At 41.0% G+C, this 20068-nt stretch overlaps 1 protein-coding gene across 3 annotated transcripts in view; it reads right to left on the bottom strand.

Moving 5' to 3' along the window:
• The window catches only part of PPP2R5C (protein phosphatase 2 regulatory subunit B'gamma), a 92578-nt gene extending 75329 nt beyond the window's left edge, over nucleotides 1-17249 (bottom strand). For 2 of the 3 annotated variants that reach the window (XM_066629128.1, XM_066629143.1), the window contains exons 1-3: nucleotides 17011-17249; nucleotides 14051-14116; nucleotides 6454-6613 (exon numbers count right to left, since the gene is read on the bottom strand). In XM_066629128.1, the coding sequence (XP_066485225.1) occupies nucleotides 6454-6613; nucleotides 14051-14116; nucleotides 17011-17049 (265 nt within the window). In that variant the 5' untranslated portion in view covers nucleotides 17050-17249. The remainder of the gene's footprint in view (nucleotides 1-6453; nucleotides 6614-14050; nucleotides 14117-17010) is intronic. The other variant, XM_066629135.1, reaches the window with a different exon arrangement.
• Between the last annotated feature and the right edge of the window lie 2819 nt (nucleotides 17250-20068).

Below are 20068 nucleotides of genomic sequence, written 5' to 3'. Positions count from 1 at the left end.
CCAGCTGGTGACCTACACAGACAGTAGTTCTATAAAATCCAAGGTGAGAATTTCAGACAAAATACTATAGGGCATGGGCAGAAATATTTCAATAAAATTCAGACAGAAATCCCCTCATCTCATTATAGCACAAGTACACAGAGTCTAGGTGGGTCCTCTGTTTTTCTTCACTTTCCCAGCTTTAAATTGCAATGTAGCCAGTGAGGGTTTAAGCACAGACTTGTGGAGAAGCAGCACAGGATTGGGTGGGGCTTGCAGACCTGAACAAGTCATTTCCAATTCATCCAAAAAGACTCACACAAATGTACTCCCAAGACTATGACACACAGCCTTTTCAATCAGGATACGCCAATTACTTTGTTGTTCCTTTCACCCCTAAAGATTTCACCTCTAAAGATAAACACAATGGCTTTGAATACTTTACCCAAATTAACATTTTCTACGTTCTGTTGACCATGAGACTTTCTATAGAACTATTCATAGGCTTGTTGGAAATAAAGGCATTACTGTAGGGTGACAAACATAAGGCCCAGGGGCCTGATGTGGCTCGAAACTTTTTATCCGGCCTTCAGTCTCTCAGTTGCTAAGCAATGCTGAGGTGTCACTGCTGAAAGGGTGGCCTGCATGTTAATTGGGCTCTCCCATATCTTGAAATATGATTAAGATTTATGTATTTTCCCTTCTGTCATTTGCAACTAATAAGTTTCTACACAAGAACAAGGTGCTTATTTCTGGTTTTGACCTGCTTAATGACATCACTTCCTGCCTAATGACATCACTTCCGGCCCTCAGCAGGCATCATGAATGCTATTTGGTCCACTGTATGAAATGAGTCTGACACCCCTGCACTACTGTATACTGCAGCCATTTTCAACCACTGTGCCATTGCACACTGGTGTGCCATGAATGGTCTGCAGGTGCACTGTGGGAGTTTGGGGGAGGGTCATTTATTATTAGGGCCATTGGGGGATATAAGCCCTCCACCAACAGCATGGTGTGCCTTGTCAATTGTCCAAAAACTAATGGTGTGCCTTGACTATTTTAGTACCTTATCAGTGTGCCGTGAGACAAATAAGGTTGAAAGTCACTGGTATACTGTAATTAATGTGTGCTTTTGTTCATCTTTATTCCACAGAGAGAAGAAACTGACAAAATCATCTTTCTAAGAATCTACATTATTAATGTTTCACTATATCCTCCACCATTAACTTTTTTCGCCCCTTGCATTTATGGAAGACATACATCAACATTTTTTTGGCTTTCTTAAACAGGCAAAGTAACTGTACTCTTGAAAATCAGTACAGTGCACAGTTAGCTAGGTTTCAAAATAAATCTGATAAAATCCACCTGTGATCAAGTCAAATGGTTTTAAGAATTTTATTTTAAAATCACAAGTTTCATGGAATCTGGATCGAATTTTAGGTGGTCCCCCATATGTTTGCATTCAACTTGTTGTTAGTAGCGAGAAATCTTGGCAAACCTCCTCATTGCTTCATGCACAGCAACAGCTTTAAAAAACATACCACATTCTGTAATCACAAATCTGTTTTGCTGTCACGTCTCCTCAAATATTCCTACCCCAAAACTCAAAGCGCAATTGAACAACATGCACTGCAGGCACTCCAGCAAAACAGTGCTAAACATACTATCACTCATGCATACTATTCCAGCCCAAACACAACAGAGAACTCCAAGTAACACTCCATGGTTAACCCATATTGCAGAGGCTAATACAGTCAACAGAAGCTGTTAAACCCATAGACATAACTGACAATTTGTTAACCAACTCATACCTTGAAACAAACTTCTATGAAAGATGAATCCATTTTTCAAAGCCTGAAGTCAAAAGGGCAAGATAAAATTTTATGAAAAAACTCCCATGAAGTTTAAAACTTGTATGACAGACACATTAACATCTGATGACTATATCAGTGTAACACACACAATCAGAGGTTGTACTTTTTCTTGACATTAACGGGCCAAATGACATTTTGGATTTGGTTTAATACTTTGATTCAATTCTACCAGAAACAGCACAGCCTTGGCAGAGTTTGCATCCATTCCTCAGATGAAAAATGGAAATATTGTTGACCCAACTCCGAGATTTTTTGCAAAACAACCTAAGGATTACTTTAAAAGTACTTTGCAAATAGGAGCAGCAATCTGACCTTGGTACTTATGTTTTAGATATACTCATATATTTTGCTTTATTTTACTATTTCCCCTTGACCCTCCAAAGTTTATTCAAGATATTCCAGCTCTGCTTCTAAAACCAAAGCTGAACAACATTAAGAAAGCATGCAGAGATGGGAGATTGGTCATATTTTGCCAAGAATAGGTAGCTGTGGTCTGTGGCAAGATTGTTGGCTTTCTGTGGAAAGACTAGCTTAGGAGAGCAGGAAAATAGCTTTTACTGTGAGTGGGGGGAAGGATATTAAAATGATCTTTACAACAATGGTGTAGTTGCTGTCCATCAGGATCCAAGGTTTTTGGCAGACATGGTATGAATATCTTCTTGCGCAATGAGAGAACATAGTTACAATGCAGGAGAAAGTCTATTTCTCAGTTCTGAATGAACACATAAACTTGAAGATGGTAGTCCTGTATCTGCCAAAAAGCTTGGACATTGATGAACAGTAACTACACCACTATTTCTGTATAGCCATCATTTTAATATCCCCCGCCCAGTAAAAGCTGTTTACCTAGTCTCTACAGCTAGTTTTTCCACAGGAAGCCATTCAATAACCCTAAGGCATCTATCTATTCTTGGCAAAATATGATTAGTTAACTAAAGTTACTCCTGAAGTGGAAGCTATACCCACTAGGTGACAAGCACTATGCACTCAACAATTTTCTTATATTTACAGTTATCAAGAAGTGGTTTAATCAAGAACATGAGGCAAAGTTTCTTTTTTTTTAAAACAGTTCCAACATCATGAAAGTGACTGCATAAGTCACCAACTGCTTGCTTTGAACTGCTTAAATGAAATTAACCATAAACCATGCTTTTAATACCAAAAAATTAGAAATCTTAAAACAATTTGTATATCAGACCTCACGTTTATACAAAAAAAGGACATGTGCAGGATCTGCAGAACGTAGAGACAGAGGGACTGCGCAATTAGTAAATTTCAATGCAGCACAGCACAAAGGTATATTCCAGACAATATCCCACCAGTATAAGCTTTTAAAATCAGAACCAAGCAAAAAATTCTCAATAGCTGAATTTAGTCATAATCTGTTCCTTCTATATGGGGCAACTTACACACAACAAACAAATGAATTCACCATTCAAAATTCTTGCATTGTGTAAGAAAGGTTTACCATATTTGAATGGGCTCTAAAAGCAGAACCAAAAACTGGATTCCCTGCTCCTGCCACTCCCACTTGCATCCCTTTTAATGCTGCAGACCTATGCACACTAACTCAGGGGTAAGTCAGATTGAACTTGCAGCCCAATCCTATGTAATCCCTTGGTGCTGATGCAGCAACATCAGTGTGGCACGCACACTATTTTGCATGGGAATAGTTTGCAAGCCACAAAGGCCTCCTGAGGTAATTTGTTCCTTTGCCCCAGGGTCTTCACTGCAATCCTGGCGCTAACTGTACCTATGGCATCGATTTTGCTGGCCCAAGTACAAATGGACCCAGGTCATATGTCAATACCATCCCTTTTCCAGGCTAGGCACCCCCTCGCCACTCCCTCCACTCCCGCTCCCCACCTCCTGTGCTGACTTACCAGCTTTGGGGCTTCCCCCAAAACTGCTGGCAGGCAGCTGCAGAATGGCAAGCTGTGCTTTGTGACCACTGTAACACACATTGCACATTCCAGCAGTGGCTTAATAGGATTGGGCTGAGAGTAGGATTTGCTTCCAAGTCCACTTTTTCTCGGTTGTATTGCATGAGTATCACCTGAGTCATCTAATCTATTAATCTATTTTAAAGTGATTCTGTGTTTAAATATTTTACTGTTAGCTGCCCCAGGACTTTTAGACAAAAAGAAAATATGGGAAAAGAAAAAATAGCCTCCAAATACAGCCAATAGCACAAATCAGAAATAGGTATGGTTTTTACAGTAGCATAAATATGCATACCTAAATGCTTTTCCCTCAGGAAGATGTTAACTATTAAAAATACTTATTTTTGCAATTGACTATTATTGTTCACATCACTATAAGAACAGAAGTTTGTTGTCGTACATGGTTTCTTTTAAAGATTCCATTTTGTGTCCTCATGGGTTCTCTCTATCCATGCATATCTATCCAATCAATTTAAATAAGCCTCCCCAGAACCAGAGTGTGGAATGAGTCCCAACTTCAGTTCTCACAGCGACATGAACACTGCAGAAGAAGTAGTTTTTATTTCTAATGTTTTTATACATTTTTCCTAAATACAGTACTTTTGCAAGACTTTTAAAGAAGTGATAAAAACATACAAAAAGCATTAGTAGCAAACATAAGGTATGTTAGGAGAAACAAAAAAACACTATAAGGTTAGGGCAGCCACGTAAGGCAAAGAAGCCCCTGGCCCAGAACACTTAAGCTTTTACACACTGCAAACAATACTTGCACGTTTCAAACATACCTCACCAACCATTAAGTGAAGTGAGCATACAAAGATTCTTAGGAATCATATTCTATGCATGAAATTGCGAATGACAAAGTCTTCCCATAGTACAACTACATTCATCCCTCATCCCTTAAATATAAACTTGGAGATTCAAAAATTAACATAACTCAAGAAAAGCACATATCAACCACCCCCCCAAATATAAGCCCAAAGAAATTCAGCATTCTATTTAATACAAATGATTCCAAATCTAATTATGAGTTTTATCTAATAAAACTCAGTTACAATTATAATGACAAAATCTGCACTGTCTGCCTTTGCCAAACTAGGATATATAGTCCCACAGGACCATTTCATATTTAACTGCAGCTAGGAAATGCCTGTTGTTGTATATGCACCAGTTCTTAAATCAGTTTAAGCATATATCCCTTTTCTCAGGGAAAACTGGAAGCTGCATTCAATGAGCAGGGGGGGCAGTATTCTCCAAGTGAAAATGAGAGTTTTCCAAACAGTTCTAGAACACGTTGGAGAAAGTTGCAATAATTCAATATAAATAATAAATATTTATTTATTTAATAATAAATAATATAAACATAAATAAATAATTCAATATAACTGAATTCAATTATTCAATAATTCAATATAAATCAATACACTTTTGCAACACAAATCTGTAGAAACATCTATAAGATTTGTTACTAGTGTGGTCAAAGAATTTACACGACCTGCTAAATTGTAGTGCCATACTGGAGGCCTGCTCATGAACTGTTGGATATGAGTTCTAAACCTCTCAAGAATAACTTTAAGAAGCATTGGACTGCATTTACAAGTATGAATCTATTACTGAACAAGTACTCTGTCATATTAAAGAACTACCTTACATATCCTAAAATATTACCATTAAACTACTTAGAATTTATGAAAAGAATTAGTTTTGCATAATGCATAAGAAGCAAGCACAACACCTCTGCTAAGGTGCCCTGGGTGATAGCTGAGTCACCTAGAAATAAATACTCTCTAGAAATAAAAAACTCAGACTAAAGTTTGTGCAAAAAGAATCTTCCCCACTTCTTCGACACAGAGGTCCCCTGAAACCCTAGAAAAATTTCTCCTGACGATTATGGGATTCTTAAGAAGGGAAATAGGGCAAATGGAGTTGCAGAGGAAGAAGATACATCCAGAAGGTGCTTACATCGTTACCCCCCATCCCCGTGGATCTTCAAGAGAGGCTTTTCAGAGGACTGCTGTGGGGGAAAAGGGCGAGAAAGATCCTTGAGTAAGTATTGTTTCACCTGCTCAGGACAGGATCCAACCCCATGAGCACGGCTGGGCTCTTGCCACCTTCAGCTGCAGAAGAACTCAAGCTCAAACTTATTTCATCTTGCATAACTTTCCAAAAATGGTCTTTAGTCTCATCACTAAACCAAAGTTCAAAGTCTTGACTCAGCAGGCACTTTCCCAGAGGATTCTAGATGAGACACCCCAAAACACTGTTAACTAATACTGTCACCAACAATCACTGCAGCAGCAGCATATTATTGTACTCGTATATATTTTGGAATGTAATGTTCTGCTTGCCCTAAGGTCACAATCCAGTGAGCCATCTGGAAAGCTGTATGTGTGAGAGGGCCTCTGGCTTTTCTCCCCCACCCAAACAGTTCTAGGCACAGCTTGACAAGCCCCCTTTGAAACAGATGGAGTTCATGAATTGTTCTGTGTTGCACTGTGAAAATTTGCTCTCAGGGAGAAGAGTCAGAAGCTCTGCTATGCCTGTCTAACGAGACCGTGAAACACAGTCTAACATTGCAAAAAGTTGTTCTCTTTGCAGTTACCAGCATGTTTCTATGACAAGGATCACTGAAAGATAGATAACAAATACAGTACCTTTCAAAGCTGGCAGCTTTTGGAGTTCTCTGTTATTGCTAATATTAAACCTTGACGAACTCTGTCGTTTTTCTTTCTTCACTACAGGCTGTGAAGGAGGTACTTTGATTTTAGTTAACTGTGCTGTAGGTGGTAAATTGTTTGATTTTTTGCTTGTGAGCTGTTTAAAGAAAAAGGAAAAGACTTAATTAGACTTTAAACAGAATATAAACAGGAAGTGGTAATTTCTGCTTCCAGGGCCACCAGTGCATACTGTCAAGGGTACATTTTTGTCACCAATGTATGTTTAACATTGAAAAACCTAAAAGGGGACAAGTGTATAAAGACAGGAGACAGACTCAGTAAGTTTTACTATAAATTGCAGTCACTGCTACACACACTCCCACAAGATGAAGGAAGAAAACATCCTTGAGAAACATACTGTGTCAGTGATCATCCTGATCTAGAAAAGCTGCAAGTTTTGCTTTATGAAGCTTCTATTTTGCATCTTTTTCCTTTCTAAAGTCAATGTCTGTTTGACAAAATTATTAGAAACCACCATGGAGTTCTGAGTAACAAACTTCTTAAGGTTCCTTTCAATGCTTAATTTCCTCTTCAGCATTTATAAAATATATGTATGACAGCAGACATAAAGTTGCCAAATACATTCCTTTACCATCCATATGGTCCAGCAAGCCATACAGACTTTGGAGAAAGGTACAAATTGTGGCTGACTTGCAGAAGTAAAAAATAAATTTATTTATAAATTTATAAAAATAAATTTATAAATTTTATTTAAATTTATAAATAAGTAAAATAAAAACCCACAAAAAATAAAAAAACAAACCCACAACACTCAACTACCCTCTATTTTTGTCATTATATTGGAATGGCTGCATTTTTCAAAATGGATTAAATGTAGAGTCAAACATATCATCTATATCTTAGTATAATTGTAACATCTATATTCTGCTGAAAGGAAATCTTATAATTTGTAGGTTAATTATCTTCACCAGCAAACAAGCCTACAACTCTGTTTCCAGCTGGAGGACAAGCTACCTGGTCTTGTTTTGAAATTAGAGTGCAACAAGTATAAAATTATTCACAAAATTCAACCCTCCTATTGTGGGATCATCTTCATTTCAGCATGAAGTTACACTAGCTTGTGAGATTTCAGTTTCAGTGCTTTTTACATGCACCTTGCACTGCAATCTGAAATACCAAACTCGCACGATACATGTCTAACTGATTTTCTATAGAACAGCAACCTGGGCAATTCACTGCTGCAACCAGTGTATTAAAATCAATACTGTCATATTAATGAAGCCAAATATAGAAATTATTACTCTCAATAAAGCCATTTATGCTGTACATGGTATTAAATGTTTAAACAATTTTTGTATCCACATTCTTATAAAATATCTATAAAGATATGTTGGCTTTTTCTCCAAGCACGCAGTTGGGGCCTCTTCTCAATTACTCATATATATATATATACTGCATATCATAAAGATAAACGGAAGTGTGAGCCAAGCAGCACAAGGACACAGTCAAAGCAATTTCCATGACCATGGCAACTGGAAAAGTGCTGCAATGTTGGCAGGAACCATTTCCAACTGTTTATAGCCTAGTTTGCACTTCCCTTACTCCATACAGTGCCAGGCATGAGTATACAAAAGAACATACTGCAGCAGCTTGCATTAAGAGTTCTATGAATCCTTAAAGGTTTACAATACCCCTTACCACAGATGTTTCAGCTCTTTTAAAAATATTCTGTCTCCTTTTCCCATGCTTCTACTTCCTTAAAGGTTTACATCTATACATTCATGTAAAGTTTAAATCTCTGTAAGCTTGACAGCTGAAATAATCTTTTCTGATAAGTTTTACAGACATTAGTTTAGAACACTCCAGCAGAGAGCTGTTAAAAAACACTCCTAAAGAGCCATCAGGACTTATAAGGCTTATAATTCAATTCCTAAACATTGTGCAGGGATAATTTTTTACATATACAGAAGGATACAATTTTCCATTTCTCCTCTATTACTAAGCATTCCCACACACAATCTGTCAGAACATATTGAGAAATTTTGAATTTCTAAACACTTGCGTTTCTAATTCTCTATATTTCTCTGACAACTCAGACTTCATCACCACCCTCCAAAATGACAAAGTATTCTATATCTTGCTCCTATGGGAAGGGGTTAAAAAAACCCACTGTATTCTTAAAACCCTGTAACAAATAATTGTAGGGAAGCCAATAATGATATCCACAACTGTGATTTCAAGATAGGCAATGCATTTGTGATAACCATCCCAGGCAAGCTAGTGGTAGCCCAAGATAGGTCTTTTTCTCTTATGACACTCCACTGTTTAATCATTCTCCTTAAAGTCATTTGCCAGGTATCTTGCCAGGTACCAATTTATATTTTCAGCACAAAATGAAGTGTTTTTATGCACCATGCTCTTTAGCATGTTTTAGTCTAGTTTTTATCTGGCTTATCTGCTCCTGTCTTTGCTGTTCAATTGTATAATGCCCAACAGCCCCCAAAACATCCTACAAATTTTCCACTGGAAAACTGCCCTATGAAATAATTTTGAGACAATTCTATGGGTTAGAATGAGACTGAATAGTGCACCATCAAGACCTGCCATTCTATGTCTCTCCTGTGCCATGTTATCCCCTACAACAGAGCATCACAAAATACATGAATCAATATTTATGGGCTGCAAGTTTACCCACTCCATTTAATAAGGTGCTTCTTTCTGGGATAACAAAAATGACAGTATGGTGATGCAACTGATTTGGTTTTACTAAGTGTTACTGGTGCTGGGGAGTGCCAGCAATGACAAGAAACCACTATTTTTGGCAGCGACCAATCTCCTCCTGCTATGAATCAATTCTGTTTTGTCCCTAAGATAAGTGGTGTGCTGCATTAGTAAAATGGGTGATATATTGCCAATTGACATAATACAAAAGTAATTAGCATCCTGAATTCAAATAAAGTAGTACAGTTCATATAGGCACCTATAAATAAAGTATTTGTGGGATGTTGCCATTTGTGTTCTCCCTGTTCTCCCAATAGAGGACAGCCTCTAGTCTTTACAATCTGGTATTTTTTTCACAAGCACTTGGAAAAAAAACAACATATGCTAGTACATTTCCAGACACAAACGTCTAAAATTGTATAGTATTTTCAAAACTTAGCCAGAACTTTGAGACAAGTTCTATTGGGAGCTAGGTAAGAACCAGAAAAGTTGGGGTAAACTGGGCATGGGACAGAACCATCCATTTTGCTACCTGCTGCTTTTAAAATAAGTACACTTCTTTCCATGTTCCACACATTACAATAAACATTGAATGGATATATGCTCCAATAGACTAGAATGAATTCTAAGAACTAAATGATATTAAGGGAAGCTGATTGAAGGCAGTTGCTATGCTGAGCCTTTAGGCCATTCACTTGTATCAATGCTTCATCATACAAGTGCATGTGTCAACTGCGCCAATGCTATTGACTGGGGAGCTTCCAAGTGCATGGTTTCTAGGAGCTCCAGTGTTCCTTTGCCACTAGAAACTGTGCTGAAAGAACTCTGATCATACAGAATATTCACTTTTTAGGAATTCTGAAGTCTTTATGCATTATCTTTAATTATCAACAGCAGTTCAGAAAGTGCACTTTATGTTTTCCAACAAATCATAGTCTAATACTAAAGACCATGTGCCCAGCATGCTGATGATTTTCCTCTTCGCAATATACTCAGAATAGATATCCTGATTAAAAATGTTTACAACAGATAATGAGCTGGAACAGTTGAGTATTCAGGTTCATATGATTTTTAGCAACCGAGCACTATCTCCTGTGGATGCTAACCACAGCATATGTTCATTCACATCTCTGTCAACACTGCCTTTCTCATCCTACTCTACCCCAGTAACAGAGGAGAATTTGTGTCTGTACTGCACCTTTCCTTTGTAAATCAATAGCAAGTATAACAAAGATGGTGCAGAATAAAAAGAGAAATGAAGCAATGTACCCCCCTCTAAGTTTAAAGTTTCTTGCTGGTAAACACTGCAAAGGAAGTGCAAAGTAAACACTGTCAAGCTGGGCATGTTCATCTTTCATGACAGTTTAACAGTGGAACATGTTTTACTCTTAGAATCTTGTAGGCTGAACTACAATCTTGCTGCTGAGCTAACATCTCTTTAAAAATCTCCTTTATATGCAGTTTTGACAGAGATTCAATTGATAGCTGAAATAGAGCACAAGTCTAACCCTAAGGCCAACCCAATGCTCACATGAATTCACCTATAGCTGCAACAGAAACACCATGTGGTCCAACAGGCAGAGTTAGCAGCTGATCCAGCCATGTACTATTCACCTGGGAGTATGGCTGTGCAGAAATAGTTATACACTCTGAGCCTCATTCACAAGTATATCATCTATCTTGTTACACCAAGTTGCTTCTGAACGGACCAACAATTAATTTCAGTTTCTGAGGTGCTAATTGTACTAAAAATTAGGAGCAGAACACAGTTGGCACACACCATTACATCAAAACCCTGCCAGAGCTATTACATAAGAACATAAGAACAGCCCCACTGAATCAGGCCATAGGCCCATCTAGTCCAGCTTCCTGTATCTCACAGCGGCCCACCAAATGCCCCAGGGAGCACACCAGATAACAAGAGACCTCATCCTGGTGCCCTCCCTATTAACCTCTAGCATTAGCATTGGTAATGTAGCTTTGAAATTTTTTAAGAGATTGTTTATGCTTTTTTAAAAAGACAAAACTCTGCTCAACAAGTTGAGGAACAGCTCTGACTTAGTACCAACTAATGCTATACAAGTAGCAGAACTATCACCTTCCTTTGCCATTTCTTAAAACCGATCTGCTTGTTTATTAACCCTTGAGTAATGGTAATATTGAAGAGTCTATGTCTTTGCTATACAAGTATCATGAACACTTAGAGCACAACTACAGTAGATAAAAATACAAACATTTTATTAAGCAGTCTCTATTCTAAAGGAAATTTAAAATTCTCAATGCTTTCGAGAATGGAAAAAAATCAAGAAAAGAAAGCTAATGCAGCTGCAGCAGAAATTGTTCTTTAAAACCCTCAAAGTAACAAAAGTAAAGGTAACAACTGAGTCACTGTTTAATACTATTTATATATCACTTTTCAAGAAAAAAGTTCTGTGATAAAGAGAAAAGACAGGGCATTATGTTGGGACACTTAACTCCACATGAGCTCCTATGTAGGTTTAGAATAGCCTTTATCTTTTTTCAAAATTCCATTATTTGCCAGCCATGTGCTATATACTGGGGTCCTTCTTTTAATAAACTACCTGTATTTTGACTCATTCTCTCGATGCCGAGCTAAACAGGCGCATCGGTAAAGCAGCTACCACGTTTTCCAGACTCACAAAGAGAGTCTGGTCCAACAAGAAGCTGACGGAACATACCAAGATCCAGGTCTACAGAGCTTGCGTCCTGAGTACACTTCTGTACTGCAGCGAGTCATGGACTCTTCGCCCACAACAGGAGAGGAAACTGAGCGCTTTCCACATGCGCTGCCTCCGACGCATCCTCGGCATCACCTGGCAGGACAAAGTTCCAAACAACACAGTCCTGGAACGTGCTGGAATCCCTAGCATGTATTCACTGCTGAAACAGAGACGCCTGCGTTGGCTTGGTCATGTCGTGAGAATGGATGATGGCCGGATCCCAAAGGATCTCCTCTATGGAGAACTCGTGCAAGGAAAGCGCCCTACAGGTAGACCACAGCTGCGATACAAGGACATCTGCAAGAGGGATCTGAAGGCCTTAGGGATGGACCTCAACAAGTGGGAAACCCTGGCCTCTGAGCGGCCCGCTTGGAGGCAGGCTGTGCAGCATGGCCTTTCCCAGTTTGAAGAGACACTTTGCCAACAGTCTGAGGCTAAGAGGCAAAGAAGGAAGGCCCATAGCCAGGGAGACAGACCAGGGACAGACTGCACTTGCTCCCGGTGTGGAAGGGATTGTCACTCCCGGATTGGCCTTTTCAGCCACACTAGACGCTGTGCCAGAACCACCTTTCAGAGCGCGATACCATAGTCTTTCGAGACTGAAGGTTGCCAATACATATTTTGACTATCTGCCTAGTCCATGTTCAAAGTTAATTCAGTGTGTGATCACATCTCTCATCCTGCAGACATTACTGTAGTTCTGATTTTTATAAGAACCCTTGGGTGTCTAGTGGTCTCCTAAGAGGGTTTTTCCCCAGATGAGCCCTCTCTGCCTGGTCTCTGTAGCCTAGAATGGTGACAGTATTTAAAAACTACCATGGCTCTCCTCCGTTCAACTGCTGGTTCTGTAAAGGGAAAGCAGGGAGCAAGAATAGTGCATGCACACTAACCGCTAGACACACACCCCTCAGCCTGGTTTCTCTCAGGTCTCTTTCCTTGACAAATTCTCAAAACAATTTACATATATACATACACACAGACAGACATGGTTCCTTATCCTCTTGTTTAGGACAAGGAAGATGTACAATTCTCAGGGGAGAATCAATTTTTTAATTAAAGAAATGAGCTAAAAATGCTTGGCAGAATGGTAGGATAAATTTTATATGAAACTTTAACAGTGCAATATTATGAATGTTTCCTTTGAGGTAAGTCCCACTGTATCCAGAAGGGTTTTATTCCCAGGAAAGTATGCATAGGATTGCAGCCTAAACAGTTTTTCAGTCATAAAGGTCTCCAAAAATGTAAACCCTTATAAGACACAATGATTAAGTGATAGCAGCAAGGCAAAAACAAAGTTTAGAGCATGTGAACAACTGAAAGAACCAAAATCTCAGCAATGAAGAGTTTCCAAAGAAGGCAAAAGGCAGCTTGTCAATTGTTTTTATACAGCACTTTTCCCAAGCACTCAAAATATTTCATACAGGTGACTGAAAATTCTTACAACATTCTTATGAGGTAAAGCTACCCACTATACCGCAATATGAGATAAAGCCAACACCTATATTTCAAATTTGAAAGGAGAGGTTGCTGAAAGATAGCAGCTCCTATTTATTTCACATGTTTATATCAGTCTTCGATCCAGTGGGGTTGTTCTTTTGTTCTTATGTTCTTAGTGTCATAGTTCTTCTCCTTTTATCCTCACAACAACCCTGTGAAGTAGGTGAGGCTGACAAATAGTAACTGGCCCAGGTCACCCAGGCAGCTTAATGGACGAGAGGGTATTTCAACCTGGATCTTCTAGATCTTGGGTCCAACTTCCAAACCACTACTACATCATTCTGACTGTCAACACATCCAACATCTAACATGCTCATGGCCAAAGTGGCCTTTAAAAACAGAATTACCCAGTTCCCCACTGAATTTTTTAACCACTGTACTAAAGACTTTCACTGAAGTGGAAATTGCTAAGGAACAAACATTTTATTCAACTTTGAATACTTAACATTACCACTAACAAGATATGGCCACTGAGACACTTCTCTATTGAAATTTGCCAAATTTCAACAGAGACTTTAAAACTGACAAAGGTGTATAGGGGTTAAAAAATTCAAATGTTATAGATCAGCATAAATATTTTGCTATCCTTCAGAAACTGATTTTGTAACATTTACCTCAACTTCCAGGTTATCTTGTACATCCTTGCTACTTTTCCCACTTTTGCCTGCTTTTGGAGGTTCCTGAAATGTACAAAGAAATGCAAGCAAGAAATGAAATTCAAGCAGAAATAAAATAAAGTGCAATTTTTGTTACAGAACCCCTTTCTTAAGTCAAAACAGAAGGCAATACAGACATATTATGACAGAGTGATACTAGGTTTTTGCATGCTCTCAGCAGCCATGGGAAATTGAAAATCTAATTGGGCACTTATATTTAGGGAGAACAACAGGAAAAAAAATGTTTTAAGTCAATGGAAACATGCCATAGTTTCAAAATATCGAAGGAAGTTGTCAAATAGAAGGAAACAGAGACATGCAGCAATGAACTAAGGCTACAGCATATTATGGCAATAAGGAAATGCTGCCTAATTGTAAAAATTGTTTAGGAAGCTGGACAGAGACACTGGAAGTGGACAGGGGTTTGAAGGATATTTGTCCAGGAATTACTGTACAAGGCGGAGTGATCACATCAGGTGAAGCCCAGGGAATTAAGTGGTAGCATGGTCCAAACAGTTGATTCATGATATCACTTCCAGTATTATAAAGACCTACTTTACATCAGCTCTACACATAAGGCCTACTGGTTTGTAGAAGGCTTTACATGCAGTGGAAAGGGGATGCATGATCAAGGCTCACTCTAATGGCTAGATTTGTGCAGAACTTACAAGCAGGACCAAAGTGTGAACCTCATGGCTTGCAATATCATGCTATGATCATTCTGACACAGAATGCATTCTCAATGTAAAAAATAAACCAGGACTAAAGCTAGAGGCCATCAAACTGCACCTGGACTACTTTGCCTTCCAAAATAAGATATTTGCAAGATGTGTCTGCCTTGGAATTTGTTTGGCCTGTTATAAACCTTTGTTGCTGGCTAGAACAATATCTTAATATATAAAAGGAACAAAACACAGTGCAATATTAAAATTCTGAACAGATGTGGAGATGCAGCAAGGAATTCAAAACTACTGGGAGCTGTTAAGTGGAGACTTTCATTCCACTGTTTGCATTTTTTGGCATCTGTGTTGGAGCTTAGCAGCGCTCAGGTCTTTGATGAATTTACTCTGTTAGGCTGCCAAGGCTGTGATCCTAAATAAGCAGCCAGTCCAATCCTATACTTGTTTACTTGAAGCAAGTTAAAGAGGGTTTACTTCCAAGCACATAGGACTACAGCCTTACTTAAGAGTTCAGACCTTAACACAACCATCTCAACTCATAAACCAGCAGGCAAATAAATGTGATCTCCTATCTGATAGGAAGTTGACATATAAAACTTTAAATTTTATTTTGAATGCTTACTGATACTTAAAAATAAATATACATAATGGAGTCAAATCCTGAAAGTCACAAAAGTGAGTTTGAGAATTCTTTGCTTCAGGCACAAAGGCACCCACCTCAATCATACCAGCTGGTTGCCTTTCACCTCAGCCTGAGGCATGAAATCTTAAAACACCCTCCCTCCCTCTTACAGCACCCACATGCTTACACCACCTCCCAATACTAACCCACCACTCTTTACCCCAAAACACCGAGACACCGCCCAAAACAACTTAGAGTTAACAACTTCCAGAGTGCACATCCTTAAGATCTGCCACTTGAGCTGCTGTTTCTGCTGCTGGTGCAGCAGCTTTGGAATTTGTGTCACATTAGATCTGGGAGGTCTTTTAAGGTGCCACTGTAACACTGTCAATAGTTTCAATCTCAGAGTCCAAAATCTAAACTACTGGGAGGTGTTAAGAAGCAGCCAACACAATCCTATACCTCAGTGTTTCTCAAGGTTTGTCCTGCGCCAAACCTTCACATGACCACTTGACCACTTCACATGGTCCACCTATTCAAAGTACCACTGGCAGTAACTGGTGATGACATCATTGCCAGTTACTTCTGGGTTGGGAGGCCAGACATGACACAGCAAACACCAGTAAGAGGCTCAAAGTGGAAGGGATGGCTTTTTTTTTTTTTACACTTTGGAGCTCTGCCTGCTGAGGTGAGCCTCTTAACACTGTCTGTTGCATCACATTCCCGGTTTGTAGCCAGGCATCAGGTGTCCAGGGGCCCTGTGAGTACCAACAGACACCACCTCAAGTACCACTGGTGGTACCCGTACCACTGGTTGAAAAACATTACTATATTTGTTTATTTGAAGCAAGTAAATTAAAGAAGGTTTACTCCCATGCACATAGGACTCTGAACCTGGTTTGGAGTCACCCACCCAGGGATGCTTGGGGGGGGGGATAATGGGCTGCTAAGAAGGGAGGGGACCTCACACTAGCTGAAGAGCAGCAGATGGGAAGGAGTCATTCATAAGGACACAAGAAGAACCTGGCTGGATCAGGTCAAAGGCCCATTTAGCCCAGCTTCCTGTATCTCACAGTAGCCCACTAGATGCCTCAGGGAGCACACAAGACAACAAGAGACCTGGATCCTGGTGCCCTACCTTGCACCTGGCATTCTGAGGTAGCCCACTTCTAAAACCAGAAAGTTGCACATACCCATCATGGCTTGCAAACGGGATGGACTTTTCCTCCAGAAATCTGTCCAATCCCTTTTTAAAGGTAATCAGGCCATGCACCATCACCACATCCTGTGGCAAGGAGTTCCACAGAGCAATTAAACGCTGGGCAAAGGAACCACTTACCCTGCAATGGGGCTTTTCCTCCAGAAATCAGACCCCATCACCATATCCTGTGGCAAGGAGTTCCACAGTCCATCCCCTCTTAAGGGCATCCTGGCCAAGTGCCACTCCCGCATCCTGAGGCAGGGAGTTCCACAGACACACCACTCACACACTGACTGGCGGGCGTGGAGGAGCGGGGGCTTTTTGGCACCCCACCCCCTCAGGACTCCATGGCAACCAGCCCCCAGTGGCTCTCCAGCCCCCCCCAGGCCCGCCCTTCCCGGCCCTCACGCCTGACCTGGCCGCTCACTTTCTCCTTCTTGTTCTTGTTCGGCATGGCCGCCTGCTGGGGCGGCTGGGGGCCCGCCAGGCCGGGGACTCGCAGCCTCCCGCGGGACAGTGGCAGCGCCCCGTGGCCTCTCCGCTCCCTCTTTCTCCGCTCCCTCTTCCTCCGCCGCACAGGCGGCCCCTAGTCGGTTCCCTCCCTCAGACCCCGCGCAGCTACTCCTTCGCTCGCACTCCTTCCCCCGCCCCCTTCCCGACTCCACACAGGAGGAAGAGGAAAGGGAAGAAGGCGGCCCTCGCTCCCGAAGCCGCCCCCTGGGCGGAGCCCAGAGGTCGCTACTCCATTGGTCGGGAGCGGTCACGTGGGACCGGCTCTTCCCCAGCCTTCTACGGCCCCTCCCCGCAGGCTAGGGCGGGGAGCGCCTCATAGGGCCCCTCCCTCTGCAGGTGGGGGGCGGGGAGCGCCTCACAGGGAGGAAAGCCCTCAGTGATGACTGATGGGAGGTGGCAGGAGCCTGCCTGGGGCGAGGCGTTGCAGCCCCTCAGCCCACTCCCTCAGCCCCTCTCAAGGGAGGTGCCTCCCGCCTTGGACAGGGCACTTCTCAGCCAGTGTGGAAAGCCTGGCTGGCTCAGCCTTGGTGCTGATCATCCCGCAGTTGTAGGAGCAGCCGTTCCCTCACATCATGATGGCTCCTCAGTGGAATCTATACATACCACAATCATATACATACCACATACTTTCCTGGCACCACTGAACAACATGACACTTAGGCTGCAAGCCTAAGCCTAAGTGGGAGTAAGCCCCATTGACTATAATGGGGGCTTGCTTCTGAGTAGGCATGGATAGGCTCATCAACATGCCATTAGTCCGTGGAACTCCTTGCCACAGGATGTGGGAATGGCACCCGGCCTGGATGGCTTGAAAAGGGGCACAACGCTGTGGTGTGAGAGCCTAATGTGCCTGGCCAAGATTTTATTGAATCAAACCTGTTATAAGGAACCAGGGAACATCCACCAAAACAGAGTGTGGGGAGAGTTGGGACAGACAAAAGAAAATATTTCTTTACCCAGTGTGTGATTGTTCTGTGGAACTCCTTGCCACAGGAAGTGAGGATGGTGTTCTGGCCTGGATGCCTTTAAAAGGGGCACAGCGCTGTGGCATGAGAGCCTAATGCGCCTGACCAAGATTTTATTGAATCAAACCTGCTCTTATAAGCAATAGTAAGGAACCAGGGGACATCCACTAAAACTGAGTGTCAGGAGAGTTAGGACAGACAAAATATTTCTTTACATAGCATGTCACTGGTCTGTGGAACTCCTTTCCTCTTTCTGTTCTCACAACAACCCTGTGAGGTAGGTGAGGCTGAGAGTGACTGGCCGAAATTCACCCTGGGAAACTTCATGGCTGAGTGGGGATTTGCACCTGGATTTCCCAGGTCTGATTCCAACTCCAGAACTGTGACCCCATCCTGGCTCTCACGTGGAAGGATCTATATTTGAGAAATGAAAACAAAAGTTTTACAAAATGTTTTCAATACAGTATATCCATATTCAGTAATCAGTAACATATATCCATTACTAAGCCTGCATGGTGGTCAAACTAAGCAGTGGCAAGTTTTGAACAGGATGAACAATTGAAGTCTGAAAATGTTGCTAACTATTTGAATAAAAGCCTTTTAAAGAAAGAAGCACATCAATTGCATATGCATGAGATTGCACTGTAAAAGGCATAGCAACCTTCCAGCACACCAGTGGGTCTGAAGATTGCTGCTGCCATTAAATTTTCAAAAGCAACCCCTTCCTCCGCCTCAGGAAACCCAAAATAAAACTTTGCAGGGAGGGAGGATCCATAGTGAAACTGCTGAAGTCAACTTTCCAAAAATTCCATTCTATTCAGGTAAGCCTTACTACTGACTGTGGGCTTTCACCCCCTAGGGGTGTTGGATTAAAATAGCACACAGCTAAAAAGATAGCTTTATAGCAGCAGCAGTGATTGCTGTGATGGGTGGATCCTGGCACGGTTTTTTTCTTGAGATTCATTTGGGGGCTGCATACAAATGTCATTGACTTACAACCACTGTTTGCATTTTGTGTTCTTTTGGCCTCACTATTTTTTGTCTCTTTTGCACTCATTTATGTGCATATGAATGTCATGTCTGCCTGTACAGTGATATACATATAAGTGATATAACCCCCCCCCCCCACTCAGCCATGAAGCTTCCTGGGTGACCTTAGGCCAGTCACTATGTCTTAGCCTCACCTACCTCACAGGATTGTTGTGAGGACAAAAGGAGGGAATGAACTATGTACATCACGCTCTGCTCCTTGGAGGAAGGACGGAATAAAAATGTGAAAAATAAATATGTTCCCAATGGGGAGGGATTCCCTCCCAATGGGGAGGGAATGAACTATGTACATCACGCTCTGCTCCTTGGAGGAAGGACGGAATAAAAATGTGAAAAATAAATATGTTCCCAATGGGGAGGTCTCTCTAATCCACAAAAATTTGAGCTAGAATAAGTAGAGAAAGAGACCTGTCAGGATCAGTGACTGTATTCACAAAGCTAGTGTTTTTTAGTGTATGGTAGTAATAGTAGTAGTAGTAGTAGTAGTAGTAGTAGTAGTAGTAGTAGTAGTGTGGCCAATTTATATTTATTTAATTAAAAAAAAAAAAACTTCTCCCTTGGCTACCAGAATGACTTACACAGCATTCACTAAAACCAAAATGACAATAATCAATAAAAAGTTTATAAAGCATCATTAAAATACTAAAAATCATATCAAATACCAATACTAAAACTTTTTTTTTAAATGGCAAAAGAAGGGGTTTATTGCAAAAGGCTAGTCTAAACAGGGAGCACTTGATGAGGTATCTAAAAACTCAAGAAACTGCCATTCAGGTCTTCCTAGGGAGATAGTTCCACAGCCTGGTTGCACTGTTGAGAAAGCCCTGCTCCTCATTCCCTCTTACTGTACCTCACTATGGCCCCAATCCAATTTCCCAGTGCTGTTGTAGCTGTGCCAATGGGGCGTACACTGCATCCTGTGGCAGGAAGGCAGTCACAGAGACC

This window comes from Tiliqua scincoides, chromosome 1, assembly GCF_035046505.1.
Source record: "Tiliqua scincoides isolate rTilSci1 chromosome 1, rTilSci1.hap2, whole genome shotgun sequence".
Lineage (NCBI taxonomy): Eukaryota > Metazoa > Chordata > Lepidosauria > Squamata > Scincidae > Tiliqua > Tiliqua scincoides.
This window is presented reverse-complemented; position numbering and strand designations above follow the sequence as displayed.